General features: G+C 49.2%; 1 protein-coding gene across 5 annotated transcripts in view; it reads right to left on the bottom strand.

Moving 5' to 3' along the window:
- CLEC16A (C-type lectin domain containing 16A) overlaps nucleotides 1-27088 on the bottom strand; it is a 247372-nt gene that overhangs the window by 48968 nt on the left and 171316 nt on the right. The window contains exon 22 of one of the 5 annotated variants that reach the window (XM_075010591.1): nucleotides 1067-2840. The exons of the other annotated variants lie outside the window; for them this stretch is intronic. Within the exon in view, the coding sequence (XP_074866692.1) occupies nucleotides 2830-2840 (11 nt within the window). The 3' untranslated portion in view covers nucleotides 1067-2829. Of the gene's footprint in view, nucleotides 1-1066; nucleotides 2841-27088 lie in introns of those variants that run through there. 5 annotated transcript variants of the gene reach the window in all.

Below are 27088 nucleotides of genomic sequence, written 5' to 3'. Positions count from 1 at the left end.
AAGGAAGTGAGTGGTGAGGAGAAAAGCCTGTGTCCTCATTAGTAGAAAACAGGGAAGTATCTCACGAGCAGCCGTGGTGCAGAGACTGAATTAGGGGAAAGGAGTGCTACAAGCAGGGGGATGCTGGAAATGGGGAGACTTGTGAGGCTCTGTGGTGAGCATAAGCCTGTGATGTGGCCAGTTGCAGTACTGCTGCCTGCACTGACAGAGCTGCATTGTTCTTCGCCATGGAGGAGTGATGAATCCCTGCCTTGGTACTGCACTGCTGCTGTGGTGTATACAGACTGGCTGTCAGTGCTGAGTCTGTCTGCAGTGCCACTTGTGCCAGGAGAGGGACAGGGAAATGGGTGGGGAGTATGCCCCTCTCCCGGACAGAGTACACACTGTTAAAAGATCCACTAATGGAGGTAAAACCCCTCCCCTCAAACACAAGTTCTTAACTAGTGAGAGAAAAGAAGGAAAACTATGCTAACTAAAGGAGGTCTGAGGAGGGCACTTCGACAGTGCAACTGCTGTACTTTGACTTGGGCCGGGCATGGTACAAATGGACCTGAGGGGAAAGGATAGCTCAGTGGGGTGAGCATTGGCCTGCTAAACCCAGGGTTGTGAGGAGGCTGTTTAGGGGTCTGGGGCAAACAGATTAACAAAAATATCTGTCAGGGATGGTGCCTGGCCCTGCCAAGAGGACTCAACAACCTCCCAAGGTTCCTTCCAGTTCTATGAGATGTGTATTTCCATGTGATGTGACACTGGGTTGTGTGTGCAGCACTTTAAATGAAGGGTCTGCGTGATGCGTCCTGCACACGTACAACCCCAGGGGATACTGTTGCACTCTCCATGAAAAGGCACAGGAATGAACCAGTGCCTAAACTGGAGCATCCATGAGAACATCTCTCGAGGAAGAAAAGTAGGTATCTCATTTTTTTTTTTTTTTTTTTTTTTTACAGATGAATAAACTAATGCACAGAAGTGCAGTGGCTTATGCAAGATTGTAAATTAGGGACAGAGGAAGGAGCAGAAATAACATTGCATGATTTAACATAATGTACGCAAAATACCCTTCCAGTTCATAGATTTAAATTTATTATTGTATGTCAGAAATTTTCTGCTCATACCGATAACATGTTTAGGCAGAAATTAGGCTACTACGTTAAATAAGTTAAAAAAAAGGATGAAAAAACAATCCAAACAGAAATTAAAGCACACTAAAGAAGGCCTCAGTTTCTCACTAACATGAAGTATCTCATCATATGCCTGTAGTTTTATAGTCCTAGATACATTTCCCATAATCACAGTTGTTTCTGAAGAAGCACTCTAACTTTCACCTGTGTATCATGAAGGAAGATAAAGCAAAAGCAAAGGAACATGCCATGCTTTTGGAGAAAATTTTAACAGTTCATAATAACAACAATAATTAAATCTCTGAAATGTTTCTGAACCCATGTCAGTCCCAAGATATTAGACACGTGGTGGGTGCATTACTACTTTTATTGGACCAACTTCGCTCTCTCTCTCACCAACAGAAGTTGGTCCAATAAAAGATATTCCTGCACCCACCATGTCTCTGCAATAGCTTAGCCTAATAGAAATATACCTTTCTTTGCAATCAAACAAAAATATAAAATAATTCTTCAGTGTCAAATTCAAGGTTGAACAGATTACAGTTTTCTACCTGTGGAAATACTCATATAAGAGATGATCTAAGTCACTCCAGCAGCTTGCTCAGGTTTAATATACGACAAACTAGCAGTCATATAGCACTTTAAAGATTAACTAATTAATTATTACGTGATGAGCTTCCGTGGGTCAGACCCACTTCTTCAGATCACTTTTTTGATCTGAAGAAGTGGATCTGTCCCATGAAAGCTCATCACCTAATAAATTATATGATTAGTCTTTAAAATGATACATGACTGTTGTTTTATTTTTCTTTTTTTGTTAGAATAAAGACTAACGTGGGTACCTCTCTGTTACAGGTTCATTATGTTTAGCTTTCTACATATCATAGAAAACACACCCCAAAAGTGCTTAATGTGCCTCAATTTGTCTAACATGAACAGAAGACAGTTACAGTTAATGCTTATAAATAAGCGTCCATAAATTGACACACTTTGAAGTACAATTCATCTCAGTAAGAGAAGAGAGGTGATCTCAAATGAGACCATACTTTAAATATGAGCTTTTTATACAGTCAAATATGTGACCACATCACAGAATTATATACTTTTGGCTACAGACAGTCACTTTTTGAAGTAAGACACAGAATAATCAATAATCAATAAGCAAAAAGAAAAAAACCAAGTATTTTCTCATGAATTACGCAGTAGGACAACACACGTTTTGCCAAATTGTGACTACTAGAAACTTTATATTACCTTATCTGGAACAAAATATTAATCAAAATTTGCCAACTATTTTCTAACAAAAACGTATCCCCGTATAAAATATTTTCCTCCTTGCAGGGCCTGAACTACAAGTACAGAAATTTTTCAGAAAGATTAGTTTGGGAAATTAACACAACGCTATGTTGACTAAACTAGAGAAAATTAGTGAAAAGAAACAGACAATAGACACAAGAGAACATAAAACATTCAGCCAGAACGCATGCTGAAAACTAAACGAAACAAAAAACATGACCCATGCCAAGTCACATTAATGGAGAATAAAAATCATTTCAAGTGTTTAAGCACTTCATCTGCAGATGAAAAATTTTAAGGTGCTGAAGTGGAATGTTAAAATCTCACTTATTGAAAAAATAAAATCTCAATCTAATATGCCTCATCTTGAGAGCCTTGATAAAGAAAGATCTATTTCAACCATGAGACTTCTTCAGGAACAATCTGCAAAGAAAAGAGTAAGCAGAGTTAGTCATGGCTATTGGAAGTGAAATGAGACCTAAGAGGTCTTAAAGATACCTTCATCTGTAACCGTTTTGCAGCTCATTCTCAAGTGCTGATAAAGGCAAAATTTAGAAATGTAGACACCAATACATGTGTCCCATTTCCATTCCAATAACCACGATTCTTTTGTATCCTTCAACATGCGCCTCTGAAATTTAAGGTTTGATACCTTAACTGATCTTTCAGGAAAGAAGCAGTTACCTAAGCTGCTACAGAAAAAGGACTTTGCTGAATGATGAAAACGGAAAAGTTTCAAAGGGCAACATTAGGTTTCTTAAATGTGTTAATAGTATTGGCAAAAAATGCTTTATAAGAGGCATTTTAGCACAGAGAGTTGCTGCAACTCCTTAGTTTTACTTTAATGAAACTATTCCTTGGGGACAATGAAAGCCTATAAAGGTGGCACAGGACTTCTTGTTTTACTTCTGAATAGTTTAGCTTTAATTTTGTCACCTACAGATCAAGATAAAACACGATGGATGGCAAAAAATGTTATTAATCACCTTATCATCTTCTAACTCTTTGCAAATGGATTCCTTAATCATTTGCTCCATTATCTTTCCTGGTACAGAAGTTAAGCTGACTGGTCTGTAATTCCCTGGGTTGTACCTGTTTCAGTTTTTATATTTGCCCTTTTCAAGTCTTCTGGAATCTTTCCTGCCTTCCATGACTTTTCAAAGGTAATAGCTAAATGGTCAGATATCTCCTCAGTCAGCTCATTTCATCAGGACCTGATAACTTCTCTAAATAAAGAGAAGTTACTCACCGTAGTAACGGTGGTTCTTCGAGATGTGTCCCCGTGGGTGCTCCACCATAGGTGACGGCTTGGCCGGCGCCGCAGATCGGATCTTCCAAGCAGTTTCTGCCGGACCGCGCATGCGCCGGTACGCGCCGCTCCCTGGCGCGCTCCTGGCCATGTGCGCGATCCGGTCCCCGCCAGTTCCTCGACCAACCGCCTCGGTTGCCCCTGCAAAACACTAACAGAGATCCGAAGCGGGGAGGATGGGCGGGAAGTGGAGCACCCACGGGGACACATCTCGAAGAACCACCGTTACTACGGTGAGTAACTTCTCTTTCTTCTTCGAGTGTCCCCGTGGGTGCTCCACCATAGGTGACTACCCAGCAGTAACCCAGATAGGTGGTGGGTAATCGGGTTATGTGCAGCTGGTCCCCGAGAGGACCGCTGCAGAGAGACGGGTATCCTCTTGGAATACCCTGTGAAGGGCGTAATGTTTGGCGAACGTGTCGTAGGATGACCAGGTCGCCGCTCTGCAAATGTCTTTCAATGCAACGCCCTTGAAAAAGGCTGTTGATGCTGCCACCGCCCTGGTGGAATGAGCCCTGGGAGTGGCCGACAAAGGAGTCTTTCTGAGCTCGTAGCACATTTTTATGCAGGATACAATGTGCTTTGAGATTCTCTGCGATGAGAGACCTTCTCCTTTAGATTTGGGAGCGAGGGAGACCAGGAGTCTATCCGATTTTCGGAAGGACTTGGTCCTGTCTACGTAGAAGGCTAGCGCCCTCCTCACATCCAGGAGGTGTAGGCGCGCCTCTTCGCTGGAGTTATGAGGCTTTGGATAGAACGAGGGTAGAACAATAGGTTCATTGATGTGAAACTCGGAAGAAACTTTGGGAACAAAGGCTGGATGCAGCCGTATGGTTACCGCCTCCTTGGAAAAGACAGTGCAGGGTGGCGTTGCCATGACTGCCGCAAGCTCGCTCACCCGACGGGCTGACGTAATTGCAAGAAGAAAGGTCGTCTTTACTGTAAGGAGGCGAAGGGGAACCGTGGCCAAGGGCTCGAACGGTGGTCCCATGAGTGTGGTAAGCACCAGGTCCAAGCTCCACGAAGGTGGAATCGGTTTCCGAGGGGGGTATAGGTTTACCAACCCTTTGAGGAACCTGGTAACCATAGGGTGGGCGAACACCGTGTGCCCTCCCTCCTCATGTCTGAACGCCGAGATGGCGGCCAGGTGGACCTTTAACGAGGATAGCGAGAGTCCTGCTCTCTTGAGGTCCAGTAAATACTCTAGAATTGTAGGTATAGGCACCGAAAGGGGGGCCAGCTGCTTGGTAGAACACCAAGCCATGAAGCGAGTCCATTTTTGTTTGTAGGTTTTCCTAGTGGAAGTCCTCCTGCTACTTTCTAGGACTTGCTGTACTTCCACTGTGCATGTGCTCTCTAGGGAGCTGAGCCATGGATTAGCCACGCTTGCAGTCGCAGGCTTTGGGGGTGCGGATGCACTATGGACCCCTGGGCTTGCGTGAGCAGGTCCGGCGCCACCGGAAGAGGCATCGGTGGGCGGTCCGACAGGCGCAGGAGTAGGGGGAACCATGGTTGGCGATCCCATGTTGGGACTATCAGGATCATCCGAGCCTTGTCTCTCCTGGCTTTTTGCAGAACCTTGTGGATCAGCACTGCGGGGGGAAACGCGTAAAGCAGGGGGCCTCCCCACGGGATCGCGAACGCGTCCCCCAGGGACCCCCGGCCCAGCCCTGCTCTGGAGGAGAATCGTGGGCACTGTTTGTTGTGCTGAGTGGCAAACAGATCTATTTGGGGAAACCCCCATGCGTGGAAAATAGGCCGTAGTAGATCGGGACGGATCTGCCACTCGTGGGTGAGCGCAAAACGTCTGCTCAACTGGTCTGCCTTCACGTTGTGCGTGCCCGGCAAGTAGGAGGCTCTCAGGATTATATCGTGGGCGATGCACCAGTTCCATAGGCGGATTGCTTCCGCGCATAAGGTACGGGATCGAGCTCCTCCTTGCCTGTTTATGTAAAACATGGTGGAGGTATTGTCTGTACTGATCCCGACGACTTTGCCTTGTATACGGTCTCGAAAGTGTTTGCAGGCGTTGAACACTGCTCTGAGCTCTAAAACATTGATATGCAGGGACTGTTCCGTGGGTGACCACAGTCCTTGAGCCACCTCTTCGCCCATGTGCGCTCCCCACCCTATGAGGGAGGCATCCGTAGTGAGGAAAACCGATATTTGCGGCTGATGGAAGGGTACCCCTGTTAGCAAGTTCCCGGGGTTTACCCACCATTGCAGGGATTCGCGCACCCCAGGTGGGGGCGACACCACCCTGTGAACGGTGTGTACTGCCGGCTTGTATACACTTGCCAGCCAATGTTGCATGCCGCGCATGTGCAACCTGGCGTTCTGTACCACAAACGTAGCCGCTGCCATGTGGCCCAGCAGCTGCAAGCACGTCAAGACCGGCACCGTAGGGCTGAAGGTGATGACCTGCACGAGGGAACCGATGGCTCGAAAGCGAGCCTCTGGAAGGTATACTCTCGCCGAGACTGAGTTTATGCGAGCCCCTATGAACTCTATGTCCTGTGAGGGGTCTATCTTTGATTTTGCCATATTGATAACCAGGCCAAGTGCGGAGAACGTGTTTGCTGTGACGCGTATCATGCGGAGAACCTCCCTTTTCGAGGTCCCTTTGAGCAGGCAGTCGTCCAGATACGGGAAAATAAACACCCCCTGTCTGTGCAGGTAGGCTGACACCACTGCCAAGGTCTTGGTGAAGACTCTGGGGGCCGAGGAAAGGCCAAACGGCAGGACCTTGTATTGGAAGTGTTCGTTGCCCACCATGAACCGGAGAAAACGTCGGTGAGCCGGATGAATGGTTATGTGGAAGTACGCGTCTTGTAGATCGAGGGCTGCGAACCAGTCTCCATCGTCCAGTGCTGTAAGGATGGAGGCAATAGTGATCATCCGAAAACGTTGCTTGCGCAGATACCTGTTGAGGCCACGAAGGTCTAAGATGGGCCTCCAGCCTCCTGTTTTTTTCTCCGTCAGGAAATACCGAGAGTAGAACCCTTTCCCTTGCAGTTGCTCCGGCACCTTTTCCACCGCCCCTATGAACTCTAGGTGGGCCACCTCCTGCCTGAGCCTGGCTACATGGGAGGCCTCCTGGGGGTGGGGCTTGGGCGGGGGTCGCGGCGGCGGGAGCGACTGGAAGGGGATGGCGTACCCCGTGGCTATGATCTCCAGCACCCATTTGTCTGTGGTGATCCTTTGCCACTGGTCGTAGAATGGTCGGAGGCGATGGTGAAAAAGTCGTTTCGGATGATCTTGTGCAATGGTGGTGATGGCGCAGCCCTGGATTTGTATGTCAAACTTGTGGCCTTTGGCCCCGCCCCGAGGACGTACGGCCCTGTTGCGAGCGTCGCCTGGGGGTTCTGTACTGCTGGTGCTGCTGATGCCGCCCTTGCTCGTAACCCCTGTGATACTGGGGGCGCTGTTGCTGGTATTGGTACCGCCTTTGCTGTGGGTAGTACCTTTTCTTTGAGTATGGAGGGGTGTAAATCCCCAGGGTCCTGAGTGTGGCTCTTGAGTCTTTACTGGAATGAAGGACCGAGTCAGTTGATTCAGCAAACAGCTTCTGCAAGTCGAAGGGAAGGTCGATTATCTTCGCCTGCAGATCTCTCGGTATGCCCGAGGTCTGGAGCCAGGACTCCCGTCGCATCACCACTGCAGTTGCTGTGGAACGTGCTGCCGTGTCCGCAACGTCCAAAGCAATCTGAACTTCCATCCTCGCAGCCGCGTAGCCCTCTTGCACTATGGCCTTGAGGACCGGCTTTTTGTCCTCTGGAAGCGAGTCCATGAGGGAAGTTAATCTGGCATAGTTGTCGAAATTATGGTTCGCCAAGTGCGCTGCATAATTTGCCATTCGCAAGGTTAAAGTGGAGGAGGAGTAGACCTTTCTGCCGAACAGCTCTAGCTTCTTGGCATCTCTGTCCATTCCCCCTGTTTTAAATTGAGATGTTTTTAATCTTTGCTGCGAGGACTCCACCACCAAGGAGTTTGGCTGGGGGTGGCTAAACAAGAACTCCATGCCCTTCGCCGGCATGAAGTATTTCTTATCCGCTCTCTTTTGGACAGGCGGAATAGTTGCCGGGGTCTGCCATATGGTAGTGGCGGACTCCAAGATCGCTTCATCAAGCGGGATTGCTACTCTGGAGGAGGCCGGGGAGCTCAAATTTTTAAGGAGCTTATGATGTTTCTCTTGCACTTGTGCTGTCTGGATGCCTTGCGTGAAAGCTACCCTCTTAAACAGCTCCTGAAACTGTTTGAGATCGTCCTTGGGATGGACGTCCCCTAAAGCCGTGGCCTCATCCGGGGAGGAAAACGAGGAACCGCTGGGGTACATTTCTTTGGACCCTTCCGGTTCTTGATGGTGATGGTGCGCCCTCTCGCTGGAGGTTTGCGAGGGAAAATCTCGTGGGTCCACGGCCAGCCCCCCCTGGGATGCTTGAGTCTCCGTCCCCGATCGCGATTGCCCTCGGGGGTACGAGGTAATATGTGGGGATCTCCCCCTGGTAGATTGCCGATGGTGTCCATGCCCCGCGTGGAAGGGATGACCATGGTAGTATAGGCACTGTTCCTGGGAAGGTGACCTTGACCATTCCCTTTGCACGTACCCTGTGTGTCTGGGAGAGGGGGATTGTCGAGACACTGGAGAGAGCGATTTTGCATAATAGTCCAGCGATTCAAATCCCAGGAAGGGCGAGGGGGGTGCCAGCCATGGGGAGGCTGATTGCAGGAAAGGAGAAGGGGGCTCCGGGTAGGCTAGGGGGGGCCCCTGCCTTCTGGTTGGAGTCTGCAACATGAGCGGAGGGCTGTGAGAGAAGAGCTCCACAGCCCTGTCTGGAGAGGGGCTGCCATGCCTCCTCTTGTGTGCAGCCTTCCCCCTCCCTTGAGGAGGTAACTCCGCCCCCTGATGGGCGGGGGATCCCGGCCCCGTCGGCACCGTGCTAGGCACGCTCGAGGGCGGTGCCACACGTGCGGAGTCCTTGTGCGCCTGCAGGCTACGTGCCTGCGCGCCCTGCACCGCCGGTTCCCCGGGGATCGGTGCCGCTGTCTGCGGTGCCGCTGGTACCGGCGCTTGCTTAGCCGCCGCCCTGCCTGCGGTGCGGGGCGGCTGGCTGATGATCGGAGGCTGAGCCGCTTCCACGTGGCTCTCCGTGCCGCCGCCGATCAGCTGTTGCTGCGGCTGGGGGCTGCTCGCTCCTCCCGTCCCGCTCACTGTTACTGCCGGCAGGGATCGGGTTGGAGAAACTTTCCTCCGTTTTTGCGCAGATGGAGTGAGGGAGGCAGCTTTCCTTCTAAGGGCCCCGGAGGGTCCCTCCTGCTGCGGCCGCTCCGGCACGTCTGGCTGGAGGGCCTTGTCAAGAAGCAGCAGTTTAATTCTCATCTCCCTGTCTCTCCGTGCTCTGGTCGTTAACTTTGCACAGAAGGCGCATTTTTGTGCCACATGGGACTCCCCCAGGCACCTTATGCATAGACTGTGCCCATCGGACACTGGCATCGCCTCTCGGCAGGACTCACATTTTTTAAAGCCTGAGGCGGACATTGTTGGTGAGTCTTTGAGTTTGCTTGTGGGTACTTAGCACTTCTTTGTGCTGTTTCCCCGTCCGATGGCCTGCCTCCGCAGGAGGGCTGATGGCCCTAGCTCCCGGCCTCCGGCGCTGGTTACTGGGACTGGCTTGAGCTGTCCCTCCGTAGCTTGTTTGTTGTTTGTTTTTTTTTTTTTTTTTTTTTTGCAAAATAACAACCGGTTACTTATGGTATCCTAAGAACTGAAAAACTTTAAAGAGAAAAACAAATAAAGTCGTTGAATACGCTATGTGGCTTTAGCCTAGTCGGATTCCGTCTGCAGCCGACGGCGGTTGAGAGGAACTGGCGGGGACCGGATCGCGCACATGGCCAGGAGCGCGCCAGGGAGCGGCGCGTACCGGCGCATGCGCGGTCCGGCAGAAACTGCTTGGAAGATCCGATCTGCGGCGCCGGCCAAGCCGTCATCTATGGTGGAGCACCCACGGGGACACTCGAAGAAGAATTTTTAATTTGTTCTCTCCCAGTTTTTCACTAGTGTTCATTATGCTAGTCATCCAGTCAACACCATCCTTCTTGGTGAAAACCAAAACAAAAAAGTTAACAAGCACGTCTGTCATTTCCACATTTTTATTAGGGTTTCTCCCTCTTCACTGAGTAATAGACCTACCCTTCTCGGTCTTCCATTTGCTTCTAATGTATTTGTTGAATTTTTTTTTTGTTACCCTTTATATATCTAGCTAGATTGAGCTGCTTTTGTTCCTTCTCCTTTCTATTTTTGTCCCAACATAACTTGTTATTCACTTATAGTCATCCTTTGGAACTTGACTAACATCCTTTGGAATTTGACTAATTACAACTTTTTATAGGTCTGTCAGACTCTAGCACACCAAAAAGGGATGCAGTGAACCTCAGATCCCAGTCACATGGATGTAGGTAGACACCCTCCAGATCCTGGCCCACAGAGAAGAATGAAATGTAAGACTAACAAGTATTCTTGCCCCCATTTCCTCTGGTTCCTCTCCCAGTGACCAAACCCTCCCTTCTGTGTCCCAATCCCTCTGAACTCCCCTACCATACATCTTAATCTATCCCCTCTTACCTCAATGCAGCCTCAAGCAGCTCTCACTCCTATACGGGGTCAGCAACCTTTCCGAGGCAGAGGGCTAAAATCTGACCTTTTGGCCTCTATGTACAGTCTGTGTGCCAGTGATACTTTTTTAAAATCACTAAGGCTGTGTCTACACTTACTAAAAATTTTGAAATGGCCAAATCGAAGAATACTAATGAGGCATTGAAATGCATATTCAGTGCCTCATTAGCATGCCGCCAGCCGAGGCATTTCAGCGCCTCATTAGTATTCTTCGATTTGGCCATTTCGACGATTTTAATAAGTGTAGACATAGCCTAATAGTCTTACTTACAACAGCATCATTAATAAATAAAGATGCAGAGATTTACTGTTTAGATGGTAGTTGGTAGCATTAGCTGGTCTTTTTTTAAATCCACAGGTGGCATGGCTTTGAGCAAGTGCCTTGCTGCATGGGGGAAAAAGCATGGGGATAAGCTCCAGCCTCACAGGTTGATGAAAATCAGTTTGCATGCCCCTCTTGGCACCCATGCCCAGAGTTGCTGACCCCTGCTCCTAAACCTTCCCCACCGGCCAGAATCCAGCTTGCAAAGCTGGCAGTGGCACCATTTTGAAAGCTGTCTTGGTGGTTCTGAGCCGCAGGCAGCTCTTTAAGGAACTGTTTGTGGCTTCTGCCGCTATTGCTGCTCACTCCTCCTGTGGCTCCCTGCCCTGCCATGCAGAAAAAGTAGAACTCAGTTTAATTAGCTTACCATCCAGAAGGAGGGATCCAGCCATTACACCGATTAAATGGAGTCCCATTATTTCAGCAAAGCAGGTCAGGGAGCTGCTTCAGACCACTCTGTACATGGGGGAAGGGAGGGAGGACTATTCTTTATCCCCTTGAGCTATTCAGCTTGGAAAAATTTTCAAAGGCTAACAATCCTTTTAACCAGTGATGTACTATGCATGCAAGCCATACATTGTACACCTCTTCATCCCACCCACAGCACAACTCTTTAAAGCCCTGCACGTACAGAAAGGTTACTAATCTGTAGCACAGAATGGTGTCATCCACACAGTTTGACCTTGCATGCACATCCTCTTATGTTCCTCACAGCATGTTCTCCACAGGAGCTATGCTACCTGTGGCATTCCTGACAGCCCCTACTCCTTCACTATCCCTCTGTGGCTGCATCTACACTACGAGATAAATTCGAACTTAAGGCTGTTAGCTCGATATTAAAACATCACTGTCCACACTGTTAATACCATTAGCTTGATTTAGGGAACACAAATATTGATACAATATTGATATCGTAATAGCATCAGAACGAGGGAGGTATAGCATCAAGTTTGAAGTTAAAATTTTGAATAAAGGCCAGTGTGGAAATGCCATGTTCTTTAAATAAAATTTATTAGCCTCCAGAAGTGTGCCATACATAACCCACAAAGCCGCTTTGTTCTCCACTGCTCTCCATCCAGGTGAGCAGGAAGAAGGTCACGGGCAGCCCATGATTTTTAGATTAAATTTGAATTGAATTCATCAGCACCCAGGTGTGCAAATATAAAGGGCGCCCAAAATGAAAAATTCTTTCACCCATCAAATCACACAGCACTGGTAGCCATAGTACCACATTGGTAGTAATTGGAGCAGAAGCCATCTCCTGCAATCATGAGCACTCAGGGCAGTGATCTGCATAGTAGATCTCAAGCTCGCAAGAGAGATCCAGCTTGGACCATCAGGAGAGATTGTGGATCTTCTTGCAGTTTGGGGAGATGAATCAGTGGTGAGGAGACTTTAGGTGGTCAAGAAAAATGCGGTAATCCATGATTATCTGTCACATGAGATGAGGTTACTCCCGGAGGTTACTCCCGGAGGTCTACACAATGCCGGGTGAAGGTGAAAGAACTTCAGCAGGCCTATCACACAGTCCAGGAAGCCAACCAGTGGTGAGGTTCATCTCCACAGACTTGCTGCTATTATGAACAGCCACATGTGAACCCAGGACAGAGCCTAGTATTAATTACAACAATTGTGGAAGCACTGGTCTAGAGTCCAAGGTGATACAAGACGAGCTGGGGGGCACAGGAGGAAGAGGCCAAAGGAGAGAAGAAAGGGACAACAAGCAGAGGCCTGAAGAAGTTCTTCCTGACAGTCTGGATCTCTTCACCCTAGAGCTGGAGCAGGTCCCCTCTATGCCAGTCCCCAAGTCCCCAGAACCAAGCTGTTCTGGTGAGTATTTTCTTTTGAATGCTAGACGTGGGTTGAGGGTGGGTACAGATAAGGGTATGGTACATGTTTTCTATGGATCTGTGCACCTCAGAACAGTGTGTTAATATTTCTGTGGATGAGCCCTTCTTTTTGGAGATCTCCTCAAAGGCCTCATCCAGGCACTCTTGTATTTTTTGCACGAGGTTTTGGGCAGGACTGATTTCTTTTGGCTTCCATGGTAGCACACCTTGTCACACCAGGCAACCAGATACCAATCTGATGTCATGGCACCACGCAGCATTTTGGCAAATTTTCCAGGCTTCTGGTCACACAGGATGAGTAGGTGTACTTTGCTGATATGTTAGTTTTAGGAGAGTGATGTCTTTTTTGGCAACCTAAAGAACCATGGGACTTGGCATTGGATTTTTTTTCTCATGCTTTCTGCACTTTTACATTTCCTTGGATCACATTGCCACAATATGTGGCTGGCCGGTGCTCCATTTCCTAGCACGCCTGCTCCGCCTCCGGAGCAGGTTGCAGGCTCTCTGGACCTCCTCCCCTCCCATGTCCTTTTCCCCTCAAAACTTCTTTTTCACTTTTACAGGGATTCCTCCCCACTCAGCCAGCCATGTGGTTGGAACTGAACCCTTCCCCCTCGCCATGCAGCTTCCAGGCTCTGCAGACCCTACTACAATAAACTGGCAAGTGCAGCATAGGTGGCTTTGCCCTCCTTCACGTGGCCGTTTTTCCCCGATGAGGGCTGCTCCAGTGACCACTGAGAAACGTTTTTTCCCAAATCCAGAAGACAGCAGGAAAACCTCCCTCTTCCCCAGCATTTCTTTTTACTTCACAGGAATCCCCACCCACCTAATAGTCCATGTGGCTGGAACGGAACCCTTCCGCACCATTCCTTCTCATTACACATCTGCCAGGCTCTGTGCACCTTTAACTATTGTGAAGGATTGCACCAGAAACAGCTGAAAAAAGTTTTTCCCCTGGTCCAGGTCATCGGACAGCTTCCCGTGCTTTGCAGCCCTCTCCCTTCCCCCAACAAACAGAAAACTGCTTACCATGTCCACAACCAAATGTTCTGGATAAATGATGGTAAATGATAGATTATGCAATGCACGCTGCAAATCCCATAATTAATAAGCCTTAGGAGGCCCTGCAAAAATAAACTCTCCCTGATAGAAGAGATACATACCCATTCACTCCATGGGAAAGTGCTTTGTATGAATTGAATCTCAGTTTTGACTTTCACTTTCCAGCTGCCATCCTCAGCACAGGAGACAGGGCAAGGAAGCAAAAAAGGTGCAAGTAGGATCTCATCCTGCAGTACATGGAGAGGTTTGAGGCAGAAACCAGTAAGGTGACAAGGGACACAGCTCAGTGGCAAAGTACAGCTCAGTGGCCGCAGAAGATGCTTGAGTTCCAGCAAGAACATGCAGCAAAGCTTGTGACGGCAGTGACTGACCAAATGAAGGTCCCGTGCTTCATGCTGCAGCTGCAGAAAGACTCCCAATGCAGCACTGAGAGCTCTGCTCACTGCTGCACGGAGTCCTCTGAAGAAAGGTCACCATGGTTCCTGAATGGGGAGAGAGGGCGAGGACAGACAGAACCTGGCGGGGGCGGTCACACAGGGCTGAAAGCGCAGGTGTCCACCACTATGCCAAGGTCTGAAGAAGACTCGTGGAAGGCAGAACCGGGGTTGAGTGGGTAGAGGGCTGAAAGCACAACTGCCCAACGCTAAGCCAAAGTCCGCAGAGTACTTGTGGCACATGGAAAGAGGGTGGGGGGGGGGAGGTGTAGAGGGCTGCAAGCCCAGGTGCCCTTTTTTAGGAAGATAACTCCCTCTGCATCCATTCTACTGTCTGCAAATTAACTGCCTCCCACCAAGTAAACACACATTCTTTCAGCAAGACACAGTCTGATTTATTGGTTCACATTTGGTGGAGCGCACAATCAGTTTGGGGAGTGGGGGTTGGCTGGTATTAGAACAGAGAAATACATGGGTAGCATGTGTATTACATATTCATGAAACTATGTTTTAAAGTGTCCCTTTTGCTGCTGTATCTGTATGGTTAATGATGATTGGCTGTAAATGGCTGCGAAAAAGACCTGCTCATGGACTCATCTTTGGAATTCCAGGCACACGGGAAATTCTCCCACCTGGATTCACAAATGTTATGCAAAAGAATGCACACTGTGATTCAAGGTTTCCTTGCTGGGGTCCCGGGCTCCTGTGTAGGGCTTCATAATGTAAGGGAAAAGAGGGCAAGCAGGGTCGACCAATATTAAAATAGGCATTTCAATGTCGCCAATCATGATTTTCCAGTGTGGGAAAAAAGTCCCATTCAGGAGCTTTCGGTAGAGCCCAGAATTTTGGAAGATGTGAGCATCATGAACCCTCCCTGACCATCCAACCATAGATGTTGGAAAAACAACCTTTGTGATCTACCAATCCCTTCAACACCATTGAGAAGTCACAGAATCACAGGGCTGGAAGAGACCTCAGGAGGTCATCTAGTCCAACCCCCTGCTTCGAGCAGGATCAACCCCCACTAAGTCATCCCAGCCACAACCTTGTCCAGCCAGGACTTAAAAACCTCAAGGGATGGAGAATCCACCACCTCTCTACACAATGCGTTCCAATGCTTCACCACCCGCCTGGTGAAGTAGTTTTTCCTAATATCTAATCTACACCTCTCCCTCTTCAACTTCAGACCATTACTCCTTGTTCTGCCATCTGACACCACTGAGAATAGTTTCTCATCCTCCTTTTTAGAGGTCCCCGTCAGGAAGTTGAAGGCTGCCATTAAATCACCTCTAAGTCTTCTCGTCTGTAAACTAAACAAGCCCACATCCCTCAGCCTATCCTCATAGGTCTTGTGCTCCAGACCCTTAATCATTTTTGTTGCCCTTCGCTGAACCTGCTCCAGCAAATCCACACCCTTTTTTATACTGGGGGGCCCAAAACTGGACACAGTATTCCAGATGTGGCCTCACCAGTGCCGAATAAAGAGGAATAACTACTTCTCTAGATCTGCTTGAAATGCTCCTACTAATGCACCCGAGTATGCCGTTAGCTTTCTTGGCTACAAGGGCACACTGTTTACTCATATCCAGCCTTTCATCCACCATAACCCCTAGGTCCCTTTCCATCGTACTGCTGCTAAGCCAGTCGGTCCCCAGCCTGTAACAATGTTTGGAATTCTTCTGCCCCAGGTGCAGGACTCTACACTTCTCCTTATTGAACCGTATCAGATTTCTTTTGGCCCAGTCCTCCAATTTATCCAGGTCACTCTGGACTCTCTCTGTCCTCCAAGGAATCTACCTCTCCCCCTAGTTTTGTGTCATCCGCAAACTTGCTGAGGGTGCAACCCAGTCCCTCATCCAGGTCACTAATAAAGATGTTGAATAACACCGGCCCCAGAACTGAGCCTTGCGGCACTCCGCTTGAAACAGACCACCATCCAGATATCGAGCCATTGACCACTACTCGTTGGGCCTGACCATCAAGACAGCTTTCTATCCATCTTATAGTCCGAGGATCCAGTCCATATTTCCTTAAATTATGGTACAGTCTCCCACAACATTCTTGACATGGAAAAAAGGTGGGTTGAAGTTCAAGCAGCTTTGTGGACACTTAAATTCAAATTCATAAGAACAAGATTAAAAATAGACTTTACATGAAGCTTCAGTCTTTCATGACTCTCTCATTACTGAACTAGGAAAATACAATTTAGATGGAGCTACTATAAGTAGACCCAGGCACAGACAAAAAAATTGTTAAAAATGAGCCACAGATATTCATTTCTACAGATGCAGATATCAGCGGATAAAAATGGGATCTCTCAGATTTGGAGGGCTCTCATTACAAGGTACATGCAGAACTGGTTGGACAACCATTCCAAGAGATCAGCGTTTCACAGTCATGCTGAAAGGGCAAGAGTGGGGTAACACAGGGATCAGTTTTGATACTGGTTCTATTCAATATCTTCCTCAATTATTTAAATAACGGCATAAAGAATATACTTATAAAATTTGCAGATAACACCAAGCTGGGAGTGGTTGCAAGTTCTTTGTAGGACAGAATGAAAATTAAAAATGATTTGGACAAACTGGATAAATGGTCTGAAATAAATAGGATGAAAGGACAACTTTCTGAAGGGGGGCTCTAAAGAGGATGGAGAGAGGCTGTTCTCAGTAGTGACGGATGGCAGAAAAAGGAACAATGGTCTCAAGTTACAGAGGGAGAGGTGAAGGTTCGATATTAGGAGAAACTATTTCAGCAGGAGAATAGTGAAGTACCCCAATGCGTTACCTAGAGAGGTGGTGGGATCTCCATCCCTAGATGTTTTTTAGTCCCAGCTTGACAGAGTCCTGGTTGACCGTGCTTTAGGCATAGGGTTGGACTCGATGACCTCCTGAGGTCCCTTCCAGCAATAGGATTCTATTAGCACTCCACTTAGGAAGGAAAAATCAGCTGCACACATACAAATTGGGAAATGCCTACCTAGAAAGAAGTACTGCATAAAGGTATCTAAGGGTCATAATTTATAATATTTATAATAATAATTTGTGGAGATACACATCTCATAAAACTGGAAGGGACCTCAAGAGGTCATCAGTCCAATCCCCTGCCCTCTTGGCAGGACCAAGCACCACCTGTTTTTTTAGATTTATTTGCCACAGATCCCTAAATGGCCCTCTTAAGGATTGAACTTACACCCTGGGTTTAGCAGGCCAATGCTCAAACCACTGAGCTATCCCTTCCTCAGATAATTTATAGTGGACCACAAGGTAAAAATGAATCTACACTGCTGCAAACAAAATAAACAATCTGGGATCTATTAGCAAAAGTGTTGTAAGCAAGACACTAGATATAATTTTTCCACTCAGAGCTGATTAAGACTCAGAATATTGTATCCAATTCTGGGCAGCACATTTCAGGAAACTGGGAAAAGTATAGCGAAGAGCAACAAAAATGATTCAATGAACATGATGGAAAAGAGAGGACAGAAGGGACATGACAAATTTCAGGTACCTAAAAAACTGTTTCAAAGAAGAGGGAGAAAAATTATTTTCCTTAACTTCTTAAGACAGAAGAAGCAATGGGCTTAAACCACAGAAAGGGAGGCTTAGGTTGGTCATTGGGTAAAACTTACTGTCAGGGTAGTTAAGCACAGGAATGAATTTCCCAGGGAGACTATGGAATCTGCATCATTGTCTAACTTGCTCTTAAAAATCTCCAAACACTGCTCAGAGACGATCTAGATAGTGCTTGGTCCTTCCATGACTGCAGGGGATTGGACATGATGACCACTTGAGGTTCCTTCTAGTTCTATTATTCTATGATTTACTACTACAATGTACAGCAACAGATCTTGCGTGCAGCAAGATGCCCTCTGTTGAAGATCCAAAGGCATGCTTCAGGAGGAGTGCGAAGAAGATCCCGAACAATGTCGGAGCAAGCACGCATCCTTGTTTGATGTCGCTCCTGATTCTGAAAGCATCTGATAATGCGCTGTCATATTGGATGGTTCCTCTCATGTCTTCATGGAACGACTGGATCATCTCGAATAACGGTGGAGGACAGCCTATCTTGTGGAGCAGTTTGAACAGTCCATCCCTGCTGACCAAGTCAAAGGCCTTGGTGAGGTCGATGAAGGCTATGTAGAGTGGTTTCCTCTGCTCCCTGCACTTCTCCTGCAGCTGCCTTAGAGAGAAGACCATGTCAACGGTAGACCTCTCTGCATGGAATCCGCACTGCGATTCGGGGTACACCCTCTCAGCAATCTTCTGGAGTCTGCCAAGTATGACGCGAGCGAACAGTTTACCAGTGACGCTTAGGAGGAAGATTCCACGGTAATTGTTGCAGTCGCTTCTGTCTCCTTTGTTCTTATACAACATTACAATGTTAGCGTCACGCATATCCTGTGGAACCTCACCCTCTTTCCAGCACAGGCATGGTAGCTCATGCAGGGGTTCCAGGAGTGTGTCTGCGGCACACTTGATTACGTCTGGTGGTATATCATCCTGGCCAGGGGCTTTTCCTGCTGCAATGCTGTCGATGGCTCTCTTCAGTTCATCCACAGTCGGTTCCTGATCCAGTTCGTCCATTACTGGTAGGAGCTCGACGGCATTGAGGGCTGCGTCAACCACAATGTTCTCGCATGAGTACGGCTCGGAGTAGTGCTCAACCCAGCGCTCAATCTGTTTGGCTTTGTCAGTGATGACTTCACCAGATTTGGATTTCAGAGGTGCCATCTTGTTCTGGGTGGGTCCTAATGCCTTCTTCGTAGCCTTCTACATTCCTCTGAGATTGCCAAAGTCAGCACAGGTCTGGATGCTGCTGCGTAGCTGGAGCCAGTGGTTGTTGGCACAGCGCCTGGCTGTCTGATGTACTGTTCTTCTGGCCGCTCTAAGTGCTTGCTGGGTACTCTGGCTCGGTGAGCATTTGTACTCCAGGAGTGCAGTGCGCTTCTTTTCAATGAATGAAAATGTTGCCCTCAATGGAAACTATAAAGGGCATGATCCATAGTCTATGCAGACTGAAGGATGCCTACTACTACTGTACAGCAACAAAACATTTAGAACATGCTGTGATGTTACTGGATTTTAAAATGACCATGAGAACCATTATTATAAGCACTGCCCTAAGTTGGCACCAAATCTTGTGCTAAGTGAGGTGTCTGATGAAAGCTGGTAATTCACTGAATCTGTTTATGTTGCTTATATGTCTGTATCTTTTTTGTATGTGAAGTCATAAGTATTGGCTCTGTACTTGTAGCTCAAGTTAGTTCTGGGAGCACACAATAGGAGACATGGCAACCTACTGAAAAAGAATTCCTAGCCAAGTAATGCAGAATGGATTCTAATCCACATCTCAGGAATTTAGCTGGGAGGTGTCGTCTGGAATGCTGCTAATGGCAAAATGCCCTAAAAAGCACATGGACAGGTGACCTGATTGTGTTATTGGCCATTGAGAAAGTGCTCCCAGACAACAAGGAAGAACCAGGGATTTTCTTCCACATGGGCAAGGGTATAAAGAGGACCTGAGATCCTTTCATCTCGTCTGCAATCTCCAGTCTGCAGGAGTATCTCTGCTATGAGCTGAGCCTCAATGAATTGCTGACACATCCTAAAGATGTATTACAGAGATGATTAAGATAGCAACCTATTCTATCTGCTGCAGCCCGCATTAAGAAAATTTATGATACTTGTAATTTGACCACTAATAATTTTTACTGTGATCCTGTTCCTTCTTTCTTCATTTTTATCAATAAACCTTCAGGCTACCTCTATACTACAGAGATCTTTTGAAAGAAGTCCTTCCAGAAGATTTCTTTTGAATGAAATTTCAAAAGAGTGCATCCACACACAAAAAAGAGTGATCTGCTCTTTCAAAAGAGAGCATCCACACAGCCCCCATTCTTTCAAAAGTACTGGCCAGGGATTGAAAAAAAAGGAACCATGAGGACTGTACTTTCAAAAAGGGAGGGGGGGCGCGGCCTGTGGAATGTCTACACACGTTTTCTTTCAAGGGAAGCTTTTGAAAGAAGGCACTCTTCCTGATATGGGAGTGGAAGAGCCCTTTTGAAAGGAGGACTGAGTTTTTTCAATTTACTTTTGAAAGAATGCTTTTTGTGTGTAGACGCTCCACTGGATATTTCAAAAGAGGCCCTTCTATCGAAAAATATTTCGAAAAAACTTGCTAGTATAGACATGGCCTTAGATTTTAAAGTCTAAATTATTGGCACAGCATGCTCTTTTGGGCAAGATCTAAGATATTTTGACCTAAGAATGTGGCTGGTCTTTTTGGGGACTGGAAAGACCTGTGTGGATTTGGTGAGACTGGTTTTCCTAACCTCTCATCAGTATAAGGAGGGATACCGGTTGGGGCACCAGGGAAGGTGGAGAGCCTGAAGGATTTGCTTGTGCGACTTCTGGCTAGCCAGGGAAGCAGCAGAGGTACTCTTCGTGACTGGTATGGTTTGCCTTACAGCAGAAGAAACCAGTGTAGGGCTGTAAGTTGTCTTGTTTTAAGCAATTTGCCCAAGTTTGGCTCTCTTAGCAGTGCCTGTGAAATCTCCACATGCATCATGGCCAAGTGAACTGCATAAAAGCAACTTTAATATCTGAAAGTTCCCGTCTTGAGTGTTTGAATTTCCATACTGGACAACATACTAGAAAAAGAGAAGTTACTCACCGTAGTAACGGTGGTTCTTAGAGATGTGTCCCTGTGGGTGCTCCACGTTAGGTGTCGGGCTCGCCCCAGCGCCGCAGGTCGGATCTTTCCAGCAGTTTCTGCCGGCGCGCGCATGCGCCGGCGCGCGCCGCTCCCTTGCACATTCCCGGCCATGTGCGCGATCCGGTCCCCGCCAGTTCCTTGACCAACCACCTCGGATGCTCCTGCAAAACACTAAACAGAGATCCGAAGCGGGGAAGATGGGCGGGTGGTGGAGCACCCACGGGGACACATCTCGAAGAACCACCATTACTACGGTGAGTAACTTCTCTTTCTTCTACGAGTGTCCCCGTGGGTGCTCCACGTTAGGTGACTACCCAGCAGTAACCCAAGATAGGAGGTGGGTAATTGGATTATGTGCAGCTTGTCCCCGAGAGGACCGCTGTCGAGAGACGGGTATCCTCTTAGAATACCCTGTGAAGGGCGTAATGTTTGGCGAAGGTGCCATAGGATGACCAGGTCGCCGCTCTGCAAATGTCTTTTAGCGCAACGCCCTTGAAAAAGGCTGTTGATGCTGCCACCGCCCTAGTGGAGTGAGCCCTGGGTGGGGCCAGTAAAGGAGTCTTTTTGAGTTCGTAGCACATTTTTATGCAGGATACGATGTGCTTCGAGATTCTCTGCGAAGAGAGACCTTCTCCTTTTGATTTGGGAGCGAGAGAGGCTAGGAGTCTATCCGTTTTCCGGAAGGACTTGGTCCTGTCTATATAGAAGGCTAGCGCCCTCCTCACATCCAGGAGGTGTAGGCGCGCCTCTTTGTTAGAGTTATGAGGCTTTGGATAAAACAAGGGTAAAACTATAGGTTCGTTAATATGAAACTCAGAAGAAACTTTAGGAACAAAGGCTGGATGCAGCCGTATGGTTACCGCCTCCTTGGAAAAAACAGTGCAGGGTGGCGTTGCCATAACTGCCGCAAGCTCACTCACCGTGCGAGCTGACATAATTGCGAGAAGAAAGGTCGTCTTTATCGTAAGGAGGCGGAGGGAAACCGTGGCCAAAGGCTCGAACGGTGGTCCCGTTAGCGCATTAAGCACCAGGTCCAAGTTCCACGAAGGTGGAAGCGGTTTCCGAGGGGGGTATAGGTTTACCAACCCTTTGAGGAACCTGGTAACCATAGGATGGGCGAACACCGTGTGCCCTTCCTCTTTGTGTCTGAACGCCGAAATGGGGGCAAGGTGGACCTTTTACGAGGCTAGTGAGAGTCCTCCTCTCTTGAGGTCCAGTAAATACTCTAATATTACAGGTATAGGCACGGAAAGAGGGGCTAGCTGTTTGGTAGAACACCATGCCATGAAGCGAGTCCATTTCTGCTTGTAGGTCTTCTTGGTGGAAGTCCTCCTGCTACTTTCTAGGACTTGTTGCACTTCCTCCATACATGTGCTCTCTAGGGAGCTGAGCCATGGATTAACCATGCTTGTAGTCGCAGGCCTCGGGGGTGTGGATGTACAGTGGACCCCTGAGCTTGCGTGAGCAGATCCGGCGCCACCGGGAGGGGCATCGGTGGACGGTCCTACATGCGCAGGAGTAAGGGGAACCATTGCTGTCGATCCCACATTGGGACTACTAGGATCATTCGGGCTCCCTCTCTCCTGGCTTTCTGCAAGACTTTGTGGATAAGCTCTGTGGGAGGAAATGTGTAAAGCAGTGGGCCCTTCCATGAAATCGCGAATGCGTCCCACAAGGACCCCCGTCCCAGTCCTTCCCTGGAGCAGTATCGTCGGCACTTCTTGTTGTGTTGAGTGGCAAACAGGTCTATCTGGGGAAAACCCCATGAGTGAAAGATCGGTCGTAGCAGATCAGAACGGATCTGCCACTCGTGCGTGAGTGTGAAGCGCCTGCTCAGCTGGTCTGCCTTCACATTGTGAGCGTCTGGTAAGTACGAGGCTTTCAAGGTTATATTGTTGGCGATGCACCAGTTCCACAACCGGACTGCTTCCGCACATAAGGCATGGGACTGAGCTCCTCCTTGCCGATTTATATAAAACATGGTGGAGGTATTGTCTGTACTGATCCCGACTACTTTGCCTTGTATATGGTCTCGAAAGTGTCTGCAGGCGTTGAACACTGCTCTGAGCTCCAGTATATTTATGTGCAGTGACTGTTCCGTGAAGGACCACAGTCCTTGAGTCACCTCTTCGCCCATGTGTGCTCCCCACCCTATGTGGGAGGCGTCTGTAGTGAGGAAAACCGATATTTGTGGTTGGTGAAAGGGCACCCCTGTTAGCATGTTCTTGGGGTTCACCCACCATTGCAGGGATCTGCGCACCTCTGTCGTGGGCGACACCACCCTGTGAACGGTGCGTGCTGCTGGTTTGTAGACGCTCGCCAGCCAGTGCTGCATGCTGTGCATGTGTAACCTGGTGTTTTGTACTACAAACGTCGCTGCTGCCATATGGCCCAGCAGCTGTAAGCACGTCAGAACCGGCACTGTAGGGCTGAAGGTGATGACCTGCATGAGGGAATCGATGGCTCGAAAGCGTGTCTTTGGTAGATAAACCCTTGCTGTGATAGAATTTATACATGCCTCTATGAATTCTATGTCCTGTGTGGGGTCTATCTTTGATTTTGCCAGATTGATGACCAGGCCCAGCGAAGAGAACGTGCCTGCTGTGACGCGTATCATGCGAAGTACCTCCTCCTTCGAGGCCCCTTTCAGTAGGCAGTCGTCCAGATATGGGAATATAAACACCCCCTGTCTGTGCAGGTAGGCTGACACCACTGCCAAGGTCTTGGTGAAGACTCTGGGGGCTGAGGAGAGGCCGAACGGCAGAACCTTGTATTGAAAATGTTCTTTGCCTACCAGAAACCGGAGAAAGCGTCTGTGAGCCGGGTGGATAGTTATGTGGAAATACGCGTCCTGTAAGTCGAGGGCTGCGAACCAATCTCTATCGTCCAGTGCCGTAAGTATAGAGGTGACTGTAATCATCCGAAAGCGTTGCTTGCGCAGGTACTGGTTGAGGCCCCGAAGATCTAGGATGGGCCTCCAGCCTCCTGTCTTTTTCTCTGTGAGGAAATATCTGGAGTAGAACCCTTTCCCTCGAAGTTGCTCTGGCACTCTTTCCACTGCCCCTATGAGTATGAGATGGTCTACCCCCTGCTTGAGTCTCGGTTCGTGGGAGGCACCCTTTAGGTGGGGCCTGGGTGGAGGTCGTGGTGGTGGGAGCGACTGGAAGGGGATCGCGTACCCCGTGGCTATGATCTCCAGTACCCATTTGTCTGTGGTGATCCTTTGCCACTGGTCGTAGAATAGTCGGAGGCGATGGTGGAATAATAGCTTCGGATGACATTGCGCGATGGTAGTGATGGTGCAGCCCTGGATCTGTGTGTCAAACTTGTGGCCTTTGGCCCTGCCCCGAGGACGCACGGCTCTGTTGGGAACGTCGCCTGGGAGTTCTGTATTGCTGGTGCTGTTGATGTCGCCCTTGCTCGTAACCCCTGTGGTACTGGGGACGCTGTGGTTGATACTGGTACCGTCTTTGCTGAGGGTAATACTTATTCTTCCTGTATGGAGGGGTGTAAATCCCCAAGGTCCTAAGAGTAGCTCTTGAATCTTTACTGGAATGAAGGACCGAGTCGGTTGATTCAGCAAACAGCTTCTGCGTGTCAAAGGGAAGATCGACGATCTTCGCCTGCAAATCCCTCGGGATACCCGATGTTTGGAGCCAGGACTCCCTGCGCATGACCACTGCCGTAGCTGTTGAGCGTGCTGCCGTGTCCGCTACGTCTAGGGTGATCTGAACTCCCGTCCTCGAGGCTGCGTAGCCTTCCTGCACGATGGCCTTGAGCACCGGCTTCTTGTCCTCTGGAAGTGAGTCCATTAGGGAAGTCAGCCTGGAGTAGTTGTCAAAATTATGGTTCGCTAGATGCGCTGTGTAATTCGCCATTCTCAACAGTAGGGTAGAGGAGGAGTAGACCTTTCTGCCGAACAGCTCTAGTTTCTTGGCGTCTTTGTCCGTTCCCCCTGTCTTAAACTGAGAAGTTCTCGACCTCTGTTGAGACGATTCCACCACCAGAGAATTTGGTTGTGGGTGGCTGAACAGGAACTCCATGGCCTTCGCCGGGATGAAGTATTTCTTGTCCGCTCTCTTGTTTATAGGCGGAATGGACGCAGGGGTCTGCCATATCGTGGTGGCAGACTCCATGATTGCTTCGTCGAGTGGTATAGCTATTTTGGAGGAGGCAGGAGGTCTCAGGTTTTTAAGGAGCTTATGGTGTTTCTCCTGCACCTCTGCTGTTTGGATGCCTTGCGTGAAGGCCACCCTTTTAAACAGCTCTTGGAACTGTTTGAGATCGTCTGGAGGATGGATGTCCCCTGGGGCCGTGGCCTCGTCAGGGGAAGATAGTGAGGAACCGCTAGGTAAGCCTCTCTGGACCCCTCTGGGTCCTGTTGATGGTGATACATCCACTCGCTGGAAGCTTGCAAGGGAAAATCTCGGGGTTCCAGAATCACCTCCCCTTGAGATGTCTGTGTCTCTGTCCCCGTTCACGATTGCCCTCGGGGATATGGAACCGTCTGGGGGGATCTGTCCCTGGGAGTATGCCTATGGTGTGTCTATGCCCAGCGTGATAGGGGCGACCATGGCAACACGGGCACTGCTCCTGAGATGGGGACCTGGACCACTCTCGAGGCGCATACCCCCTGCGCCTGGGGGAGCGAGATCGTCTGGATAATTGAGATACTGGAGAGACTGACTTTTGGTAGTACTCCAAGGGTTCAAAGCCCAAAAAGGGCGAAGGTGGTCCGAGCCATGGTGAGGCTGGCTGTCGGAACGGGGATGGGGGCTCAGGATAGGCTGGGGGTGACCCCTGCCTTCTTGTTGGGGTCCGCAGCATGAGCGGAGGGCTCAGAGCGAGCAGCCCTGCAGCCCTGTCTGGAGAAGGGCTGCGGTGCCGGGTTTTCTGTGCTGCCTTTCCCCTCCCCTGCGGGGCTGGCTCCGCCCCCTTTCGCGTCGGGGATCTTGGCCCCGTTGTCTGCGCCGCGCTCGGCACGCTCCGCTGCGGTGCCACACGGGTGGTCTCCCCCGGTGCCTGCAGGCCGCGTGCCTGCGCGCTCTGCACCGCCAGTTCCCCGGGCATCGGTGCTGCTGCCTGCGGTGCCGCCGGTTCTGGCGCTTGCCTGGACGCCGCCCTGCCAGCGGTGCGGGGCGGCTGTTTGATTATTGGAGGCTCAGCCTCTGCCATGTACGTCTCTGCGCCGCCGCCACTCAGCTGTAACTGCGCCTGGGGGCTATGCGCTCCACCCGTCCCGCTCACTGTGGCTGCCGGCAGGGATCGGGTTGGTGAGAGCTTCCTCCGTTTTTGCGCTGACGGGGTGAGGGAGGCAGCTTTCCTTTTATGGGCCCCGGAGGGTGCGGCCGCTCCGGCACGTCTGGCTGGAGGGCCTTATCAAAAAGCAGCATTTTAAGCCGCATCTCCCTGTCTCTCCTTGCTCTGGCTGTTAATTTAGCACAGAAGGAGCATTTCTGTGCAACATGGGACTCCCCAAGGCACCTTATGCATAGACTGTGCCCATCGGACGCTGGCATCGCCTCTTGGCAGGACTCACATTTTTAAAATCCTGAAGAGGACATTGTTGGTGAGTCTTTCAGTTGTTAAACGGGTACTTAGCACCTTCTCTGTGCTGTTTTCCCCTTTCGATGGCCTGCCGCAGCAGGAGGGCTGATGGCCCTATGCTCCTGGCCTCCGGCGCTTGTTACTGGGACTGGATTGAAGCTGTCCCGCTTGTAGTTTGTTTGTTGCTGTTGTTTTTTTTGTTTTTTTTTGCAAAAATAACAACCGGCTAACTTGCAGTAGCCTAAATACTTGAAAAACTTTAAAGAAAAACAGTTAAAGTAATTGAATACGCTACTTGGCCTTAGCCTAGTTCGGATTCCGTCTGCAGCTGACGGCGGTTAAGAGGAACTGGCGGGGACCGGATCGCGCACATGGCCAGGAGCGTGCAAGGGAGCGGCGCGCGCTGGCGCATGCGCGGTCCGGCAGAAACTGCTTGGAAGATCCGATCTGCGGCGCCGGGCAAGCCCGACACCTATTGTGGAGCACCCACGGGGACACTCGAAGAAGAATGTCAGGTTCAGACATAAACAAAAAGCACCTACCACCACCAAACACTTGATGCAAAAATGGAGACTCAAAGATTCACCACACTGCAAAAGCAGAAAACTCCAAACCACAGAACACATTGGCTCATCCAGATGGGGCTCCTTTTCGAAAGGACCCTGGCCTACTTAGAAGTCCCCTTATTCCTATGAGCAGATGGGTCCTTTCGAAAAGGAGCCCCGCCTGGATGAGCTGCACGGCAGTGAGCCGCGTC

Source organism: Carettochelys insculpta, chromosome 16 (assembly GCF_033958435.1).
Source record: "Carettochelys insculpta isolate YL-2023 chromosome 16, ASM3395843v1, whole genome shotgun sequence".
In the NCBI taxonomy this organism is placed as follows: Eukaryota; Metazoa; Chordata; order Testudines; family Carettochelyidae; genus Carettochelys; species Carettochelys insculpta.
The sequence above is the reverse complement of the archived record's forward strand: the minus strand, read 5'-3'. Positions and strand labels throughout refer to the sequence as shown.